This window comes from Choloepus didactylus, chromosome 18 (assembly GCF_015220235.1).
Source record: "Choloepus didactylus isolate mChoDid1 chromosome 18, mChoDid1.pri, whole genome shotgun sequence".
In the NCBI taxonomy this organism is placed as follows: Eukaryota; Metazoa; Chordata; class Mammalia; order Pilosa; family Megalonychidae; genus Choloepus; species Choloepus didactylus.
In genome coordinates, this window is record NC_051324.1 from 56,618,803 (window position 1) to 56,628,929 (window position 10,127).

Here is a 10,127-nt window from a genome sequence, read left to right on the forward strand (position 1 = left end):
CTACTCACTGTTGTAAGATGTTATAGCATACTAGCTTTAAGGACTTAGGTGTTGAGGCAAACTGTGTTCTGGCAATTGCCTGTGTTTGCAAATCACTTATTTATACGTTGTCAAAGCACACAAGTATTACACACTTTACAAACGAGTAAAATAAATTGACAAGTTAACTAACTAGGAACAAAACAATTTAGTGAGATAACTAATTTAAGAAGTGACAGTATTACTTGGGAAACAAACGGTTTCTCTGCCTCAGTTTCTTCTGATGGAATGAATATTCAAAGCCCAACCTTTGCTAAATTACCAGGAAGGAACTTACGCATTTTCTTCATCAAAGTTGGCCCGTTTAGACCCAATTTTGTAGAAAGAAGGGAGCTGCGGTGGAGCCGACTTTCCAAATCCCGAAGAAGAACTGGTTGCCCCAAAGGCACTGTGGGACTGCTGTGGGAGTTTTGGTTCCTCCTTCTTTCCAGCACTAATGGCAAAACCTCCAAAACCAAATCCTCTCTTAGTGCCAGGGCCACCTTTATTCCAGTTCATGGTGTCAGTGATTGATCTATTAGGATCAAGATAACATTAATATAAATTGAAACTTATGAAGTAAATATCCCTCTTCTGACCTCTACCTGTATTTTTTTTATTGTATGATACCATTTATTTATAATTAAAAAGAATGAAGCACAAATATATACTATTCACAGATATGTATGTCTGTAAAGAATAAAAATGTATTAGAAAAATACACACCAAATTTGTGGTAATGGTCACCCTGGGAGGGGAAGGAGAATGTGATGGGGTCTACCTACAATTTTATTTTCAATTTTGCTTCTCAATTAAAACTATAACTTTGTATTTCGGATATGCACTATGCTAACCTTAACCAATTACATTTTCTAAAACACTAAAGAAATTTTTATTCATTTTAGTGGGATCTCAAACCAAACAATAACACAATATTTGAGATCATCTACCTCAAAGTATTTCATTTCTAATGAACATCTTATTAAGCTGATAAAAATACTCATAAGGCAGCAAATATTTATTGTGAATCTGCTAGGCAAGAGCGTTAGGCAACTGAAGATACCAAGATAAAAATACCTTTATCTTAATTTTTATCCTCAAGGAACTTAAGAGTCTAGCCAGGAAACAGACAACAAAAAACAATTATAATATAATGTAATGCTTGTTAAAACAGGTAGTGAGGTGCTATCAGGAAGACTGTTCCAAATCTGAGAGTCATCTTATAATGGTATCTAGAAAAATCAAAGAATCAAAACTTAGAAAGATAAGACCAGTTATCTGTCTTTGAAGGGTACTTATGTCCCATGCATTTGAGCAACTGCTCAGTACTACATTAGCCAGGAAGAAATAATAATTCATTAATATGTTGCCTAAAGTATTGTTAGCCTATAGATAAGGTTTACAAGATAATGATTTCTTGAGTATTTATAAAATCAGTTTACAAACAATGCCTTATAATCTTATTTGTCTTGTCTAAAACACATTTTTTTTAATGACACAAGGTACCTAAGTTTTGTAGAAAAGCAGAAAACTCAAAAAAACAAAAAGAACAAAACTAAAAACTACCTGAAATTTCCTCTCCCGGGTATGTAATTCTGCCGATAACTCTTGCTACTTTTTCTATGCACATATGTATATATATATAAAATTTTAAAACAAAACTGAAACCATAATTGCACATATTGTTTTAGTGAACTGATTTCTTTACCTAATGATACACTATTAACATCTTTCCAAGTCAATAAATATATTTCTCCACTACTGTATGATAATTTTGTGAAACATCATTATAACTGGAAATTTATGCATACTCTTAATTATTTCTTTAGAAATCAATTTTTAAAATGTAATTGCCACTGAGCTGTATACTTGGGAGTGGTTTGAGTGGGAAAGTTCATGTTGCACATACGTTCCCCCAATTTAAAAAAAGAGAGAGAGAGAGAGACTAAAGAGACATTAACAACCAAATGCAATACATGGTTCTGAACCGTATCTAACAAGGGAAGAGAAAAGGCCAAAAAGGATATTATTGGGACATGTGAAAAAATTGGAATATGGACTATAAGCTTTATATCAATGTTAAATGCTCTGATCTTGCTAACTGTACTCAAGATGGTTTCATAAGTGAATATCCTTGTTCTCAGGGAAAGAACATAGAAGTATATGTTCAAGGAGCAACACGTATACAACCTATTCTCAAATGTTTAGATAACAGATTGACAGAAAGATAGATGGATAGTTAGAATATGGCAAATGTGACAAGATATTAAAAGTTGGTTAATCGGGGTACCTGAATGAGAGATATGTTGAAGTTCTCTCTATGGGTTTTGTATTATTTCTGCAACTGTCCTGTAAGTTTGAAATTATTTCAAAGTAAAAAGTTTATTTAAAAAAACACAATTTTAGGGGTGACAGTATGACTGTGAAAGCCTTGTGGATCACACTCTCTTTATCCAGTGTATGGATGGATGAGTAGAAAAATGGGGACAAACACTCAATGAAAAATAGGGTGGGGGAGGATGATATGGGTGTTCTTTTTTACTTTCATTTTTTATTCCTATTTTCACCTTTTCTGATATAAGGAAAATGTTAAAAAAATAGACTGGGGTGATGAATGCACAACTATATGATGGTATTGTGAACAGCTGATTGTACGATATGTGACTATATCTCAATAAAATGGAATTTTAAAAAAATACAACTGCTTAGTGAAAAGGAATATGCATTGTAAGTTTTAAAATTTTTAATTACTACTTTTTAATGGAAAACTGCCCATTATGCATTGAGTAAAATAAGAAAGGTCTAAAATAAGGTGGCTAGTATGATCCAAGTTATGTAAAATCATGTGTTACATACAGAGAGAGTTGGAAAATGTTAGTAATTACTTGATTTTTACTTTCTTCTTTGTATGCAAGTTTGAGCTGCTATTACACACCACTCAGTTCAGTCTGCTTAGTATTAGATCTAAGTTATGCTGTGTCTCTCTCTCAATCTTTAGACTGAATGCTCCAAACAGGGACCGTCTTTACTCATCTCGGACCTTCCATAGCAGTGAGTGTGGCTAAGGTAAGTACTCAATTAATATGTACTAGTTTACTTGAACTTAATTAAGGCCATCTCCTATCTTCTTTAGGAATCTTAAAGGGGGAATCAATATAATTCTAGTGAGATGAGGTTTAGTAAGAATATTTATAAGCAAAAAAAACTTTAGCATCTGGTAATGTTTTTTAACAATTTTGTAAGCCTTCCTTTACAAGAGTAGCTCCTAAGCAAGAAAAATGATGGATTCTAAATTTTAACCTCATTTTTCCTAGTATATATCATATACATACATATAATGAGAAGCTAATAAATGAGCCACTGAAGTCAGAAGGCAGGCAATGGAAGTATGGTGGAAAGACATTTAGGTTCAGGTGGATTTTAAGAATCCCATGAACAATCTCTTAGCAGGAAAACTTTCAACATTTATGGAAAACCTGCTGAAGAAGGTGGGCTAGTATATTAGGTGCTGGCATTTACACAGGGAAGAGACAGTCCCTCAAGGAGTTCACAGTGTAGTCTGAGCCCCCAGTTAAAAAATAACATATGTTCTTACAGAGGTACTGCACAAAGTACAGTGGCTCAGGAGAGGGAAACCTGACCCAGGCAGAGTGGGCAAGAAGTTTTCCTGGAGATGACACTAGTGCTAAGTTTTGAAATCTGAAGAGGCATTAGCCCAGGGAAGAAGTATTGGAGGAGGGCATTTTACAATAAGAGAACAACAGTAAGTACTACCACCATCAGAGAAATGGAAAAAATTCAGTACATCTGAAGTTCAGTAGGACATAGGGAGAATTAGTTGTAGGACACATGTCTAGAAAGATAGGCAGGGCCCAGATGAACAGCTTGGTATGCTATACTAACAACACACCATACAAAACTATACAGCTAAAAGGAATCATTAATTTTAAGCAAGAATGGGACATGTTTCAGAAGTATGAGAGAGTAGGAAAAGCCAGAGGCAAAGAAAGTAGTTAGGAGGTTATTATAAACACAGATGTGAAGTGACAAGATCCTGAGCTGAAAATGTGGCTGTGAGAAAGGAGAAAAGAGGGGATCATTAACAGAGATGGAAACCTAAAAGTACCAGGTTTGGAAAGAGGAAAGAATGTGAGATGAGCTGTGTACCCGTGGATTGGCGAAGGAGAGATGTCAAGTAGGATATGAGGGCAGAAAGGGATCTGGTATGAAGCTCTAGATTTGATATAAGGCATTTGAGGTTACTGATGTAGATACGCTAGCAGAGAGAAGGGATATGTCAGCATTTAGGAATGGGCAGAAGAAAACAAACCCACGTGGGAACTTGAGAAAGGAAGGGGGGAGGGGGGAAGAAAGAGAGAGAGAGAGAGGGAGACAGGGAGGGAAGGAGGGAAGGAAGGAGAATGTAACAGGAATTTAGTAACAGATGACAATAGAGAAGTTTTACAGGCAGAAAGAAACGTCCAATGTTAAAAACTAAAGAGAAGTCAGGTAAGATAAGAACTAAAAAGCCTCTGGTGGACATGCAACCAGGAGTCATCCCTGAAAACAGTTTCAACAGAGTAATAGAGGCAGACACTACACTGCAGGGTTGAGGAGTGACTGGTAAGTAAGTAGCAAAAGGTGAGGGACTGGGTGAAGGGTATAGATTACTTTCTATGCCATTTACCAGTGATAGGAAGGGGCAATGACTAGAAGAATTTTGATTTTTAAGGAAGAACTATAAACATGTTTATATGCTAAAGAGAAAAAGCCAATAGAAAAATTGAAGATGTAGGATGATAATCATAAGGACGAAGTCTTTGAAGAGAACCAAGGAGACAGGATCAAAACTTTTTGTAACAAGATGAGTAAACAACTCTTCCCCAAGACTGGAGAGGAGAAAAGGATGAGGACAGATGTTGATAAATTAGTCAGTCCTACTAAATAATCAAGAGCTCAAATTACAAAAGAAGCAAATTAAACACTTGGTTTTAAAAATCTGACATCCGCCATGAACAGGCAGGCAGTGTGACCCTGGCAGGTGAGAGCTTAACAGCTTTCAGACTCAGCAAGATGCAAAATGAATACTACATGCAATACCTTCCAACTCCACTATTCCAAGAATGTCTGTGCTACTGGACATGTAGATCATGGTGATAAGCATTTAGAGCCTGTACCTACAATCAGCAAATATTCCATGATCTTTGAGAAGTGACTCTGTGGTAAAGAATAAAATGGCGAAATAATAATGAATCAGAAATAAACAGTGAAGAGAGAAAATGAAGTCTGACCTTCTCTGGAAGAGTAGGTCTCTAGAGTAGATGACAAAAGTCACACTAAAGGGCATTCACATACTCCATGAAAACTCTGTTCCCCCAGGTTCTTCCTGATCCTGGCCCTGAATCTTCCTAATGCACTCCCTTCAATAACTCTCCACAGTAATCAGGCTGGCATTAGACCCTCCATTATAGCAACAAGCTATTTTTCCATTTATATCTCCCAAAGTTTTCACACATGCATGCAGTCTTCCAAGAACACCAAGCGCTTTGGTGCATGCTGTGTCCTCCACTTGGGATTTCCTCTCTACCAAATCTTTCACTCTATCTGCCAAAGTTCTACCCTTTCTTCAAAGCCCAACACAAATACCAACTCCTAGAACTATCACATGAACATGAGTCCCCTAGAGAGAAGTGGTGTCTCCCTCCTCAAACTCCCTTTCCAGTCTTAAAAACACCTCACGTTTAAAATTATAACCATTTGTGATGGTGGGAAGGTGACAGCATTGCAACATTCTAAATGTGATTAATCCCACTAATGGAATGTTAGGGAGGGGGCTGAATGGGAAGATTTAGGCTGTATATATGTTTCCACAATTGAGGAAAAAAAAAAAAATCTAAATAGATGACAATTAAATGCCAAGGATGATCCTGGATGGGATCTGAGGATGGAGGAGAGGAGGCTCAAACGGACACAGTTGGGACATAAGGAAAAAAAGAAAAGGAAATAAAGAATGTAAGCTTTGTATCAATGTTGAATTTCTTGAACTTCTTAGCTGCGCTTAATGGGACTGCATAAAAGAATGTTCTTGTTCACGGGAAATGTATATGTGAATTATATTGTTCGTTCAAGGATGTGTGCAGCTTGCTCTCATATGTTCAGAAGACAGAGCAATAGATGATAGATGATAGATAGGGACGGAGGGAGGGAGGGAAAGAAAGAAATGGTGGTGTGACAGGATGTTAAAGCTGGTGGATCGGGGTATCAGGAGGGGGGGTCAGGGTATGCTGGAGTTCTGTGTATGGGGTTCGTATTGCTTTTGCAACTGTTCCTGTAAGTCTGAATTTATTTCAAAATAAAATTAGAAAAAAAATTATAACCATTTGTGTTCTTGTTCGATCTTTCCAACTCCATTATCATAGGTTTCATAGGTGAAGACATTCATTTTTTATCTCCCATGGTGTATTTTCCAGAGTAGATACTTATTATTCAAGTTTATTTAATATACAGAAAACCTAAGGAGATTCACAGTTTGGCTGAGAAAAATTAAAGATAACATAAAATCAAGTACCACTTGGTATGGTTCTAGACACTAAAAATGCTGATTTTGTAAAAAAAATCATAACAAATTAGTTTAGTAGCACAGACCATGGAGCCAGGCTTATTATTCAAGCCCTAGTTCTACCACTAACTTCTCTGCATCTCAGTTTCCTCATCTGTAAGATGACAATTTCACCTGTTTCATGGAGTTAGAATGAAAAACTGAGTTAATACACAAAAATGTACTTAGAACAGAGCCTGATACATAGTAAGTGCTCAATATGTGATACCTGCCATTATTTACCACTGTTATTATTTCTCCAAGAATCAGCTTCTCTATGGATAAAATGGAGAATAGCAAGCTTGATCTCTCAGCTCTCTTTCAACTCCAGGATTCCATACTTTACTGTCCTGAAGATACCAGGGCTCACTATGAACTGCACAAGTGGGGGTGGGCTTCTTCATAAGAGAGTTAGGACCCTGGATAAGCACAGAAAGGTGCAAGTTGGGTAAAAAAGTACAAAGGCAGAAGCATTCTAGGAAAGAAGGGTAGAGCTAGCAAAAGCCAGGAAGTGAGAATAAATATGCAATATATAAAGAAGACAATTTGGCTAGAGTTTGTGTTTTGGACTATGGTGGAAAATAAGATATGATCCAAATGACTTTAAAAATAGGGGGCCATACATCGTGGGATTGAGAACATCTTCTTGACCAAAAGGGGAAAGTGGAATGAAACAAAATAAAGTTTCAATGGCTGAGAGATTTCAAATGAAGTTGAGAGGTCACTCCGGTGGGCATTCTTATGTACTATACAGATATCCCTTTCTAGGTTTCAGTGATTTGGAATAGCTAGAAGTAAATACCTGAAATGATCAAACTCCAACCCAGTGGCCTTGACTTTTGAAGACGATCGTATAATTATGTAGCTTACAAGGGGTGACAGTGTGATGGTGAAAACCTTATGATCACTCTCCCTTTACCCAGTGTAAGGATGGATGAGTAGAAAAATGGGGACAGGGACCAAATGAAGATTGGGGTGGGATGGGGAAATGACTTGGGTGTTCTTTTTCACTTTTGTTTTTTATTCTTATTTTTATTCTTTCCGGTGTAAAGAAAATGTTCAAAAATGGATTGGGGTGATGAAGGCACAACTATATGATGGTACTGTGAACAGCTGACTGTACAGCATGGATGACTGTATGGTTGAATACACCTCAATAAAACTGAATTTTTAAAAAAAGGGGAAAAAAATAGTGGGCCATAAACAACTAACTAGATAAAACATACTACTTTATCACTTATGTTTTTGGGGGTGAGAGAAAGAGTTCTTCTAGTGACAGGTGATAGCATTTAGTCTACCTAACAACCTGCATTGAGAAGATTTATATACCTATCAGTTCTTAAATGAAAATCTATATAAAATCCAAGAATTTTATCACATTCTTTTAAGGCCAAATATAAGTAATTGCTGGGCTATTATTGTTTTAAAAGCTACCCTTCCCTTTCTGTTAGCTTAAAGAAACTAAGAGCTGATTATAGCAATGTGATAAAAACTTAAATATAAAAAACTGCAGTGCTATAATTTACACTAAATTATCCCAATGTATGTGATCTTATCACTCCTCTGCTTACAACTCTCCAGTTTCCCATCTCAGAGTAAAGGTGAAATCCTCACAATAGCCAAAAAGTCCCTGATTGTTCTGCCCCTCTCCCCCTTATTCCCTAACCTTATCTCCAACTACTCCCTCCTTTGCTCCCAGTGCTCAGGCACACTGGCCTCCTTACTGTTCTTCCAACAGGCCAGATATTGTCCTTTTGAAGGCTTTTGCATTTGCTGTTTTGTGTGCCTGGAAAGTTCCTTTCCCCAGATATCCACACGGCTCACTCCCTCACCTCCTTCTAGTCTTTACTCAAATATCAGCTCGCCTATGAGGACTTCCCTGACCACCCTACATCAAATCACAACAATACCTCCTCATCTTCCTTTTCTTAATTTCTTAGAACAATTATTTTTTTTCTAAGGCACTAATCATCTTCTAACATACAGTATGATGTGTTTACTTGATTATTATCTCTTTTACCGTCTAAAAATTAAGTTTCATGAGGGCAGTGGTTGGTTACAGACCCACCCCTGGCACCTAGAACAGTGCAAGGGAACAGGCACACAGTAGACACCAATAAAAATATTTCTTATATGAATGAATTACAGTTTAAGCTATATAATATCCCTTCTAGATACAGGAAAACAAAGCATGATTTTTCACTGCTGAAAGTCTAAAAATTATTTTTTTTATGAAACACTTATTGCTTACCTCCTATATGCCAGAACTGGGCTTGGCTCTGGAAAGTTAAAATGAATTAGGACATAGTTCCCGCCTTTCACGAGCCTCGGCTGTGTATATGGGGAAAGGACAGCTAAGGGAAACAAATCATTTACAACAAAGCATACACAAGAAAGCTAAAGGAAAACGACTGTCAGCCTAGAGGTGTGGGGAGCAGATGGGGAAATGCTTCACCAAGTTGATAAGGGGTTATGATCCCCCAAACTTTCGACTAGTACCATAGCTTTTCCTTCTATTATTGGTGCGTATGCTTGCGACTCCATATAAATTATTTTCTCATATCAGCTATGATCTCAAGCAGGCCCGCAGAAAAGTTTGTGTGACGCTCATTACCATCTCGGGCTGCACAAAGATCACCCACTAAGTCTTCTACAGTCTTCCGATTTGGCAACTTTTGCTTTTGGGGTCCCCCGAATTCGGAGCTTTGCATCTCCCAACTGCTGCCTACTTTGGTTAAAATCCTCCCCGTGGCTATCCCTGCCTCGGAGCCCTTCCCTAGCCTGGCGGGCAACGCCTCCGGAAAGCAGCCAACTGGGCCTCCTTGAGAGTTGCGAGAGAAGCGGGAGCCATGGGAGGGGTCGCTGGGTGATTTGGCTCGGAACGACCCCTTGAGGCCTCAGCCTCGCACACCCATCCCTCCAGGGTCGCAGGTGCCGTGGGGCTCCGCCGACTCTTTGTTAAGCAAGGCCGTGGTTCCCCAGCCCTCGCTAGGCCCCACGGTTGCCTCCAGTGCCCACAAGGGCTGGCGGCCCCGCATCCAGCCCTCCCCTTGTACAAACCTGCTTCTATAGCTGCAGCGGCAGCTCCTACTGCCGCCGACGCGGAGAAAATCCCACCGCCGTGAGTACGCGCGGTCCGAGACCAGTCCCGCCGCGCTCCTCCCTCTCCTCCCCCTTCGCCGCCGCCGCTCGGCCCGTTGCTGAGGGGGGGCGGGGAACGCAAACCTGACATGCGCGGTGAGGGGAGCGCGGGCCGAAGGGCGGAGCCTGAAGGTTCAGGTGGCGGAAGCGTTGGCGGCTCCCGACTTTAAAATGCCTCTGTGCCTCCCGGACTCCTCAAACACGCTAATGGGAAAATACTGCTGTGTGAGGAATGTTCATGGCCCACCTAGAAAGCGTTCTGGGAGGGAAAAGGTCACTTGGGCGGGAACCACGTTTAAATTAGTATGTCGTCGATCCCTAAAGCCTGGTCCTTTGCAAATGCGACTTGGACAGCATTTTTCCGCGTGCC

At 39.1% G+C, this 10,127-nt stretch overlaps 1 protein-coding gene across 2 annotated transcripts in view; it reads right to left on the bottom strand.

Moving 5' to 3' along the window:
- The window catches only part of DDX42 (DEAD-box helicase 42), a 43,020-nt gene extending 32,900 nt beyond the window's left edge, over positions 1-10,120 (bottom strand). The window contains exons 1-2 of one of the 2 annotated variants that reach the window (XM_037810775.1): positions 9,677-10,120; positions 317-553 (exon numbers count right to left, since the gene is read on the bottom strand). In XM_037810775.1, the coding sequence (XP_037666703.1) occupies positions 317-537 (221 nt within the window). In that variant the 5' untranslated portion in view covers positions 538-553; positions 9,677-10,120. The remainder of the gene's footprint in view (positions 1-316; positions 554-9,676) is intronic. The other variant, XM_037810774.1, reaches the window with a different exon arrangement.
- Between the last annotated feature and the right edge of the window lie 7 nt (positions 10,121-10,127).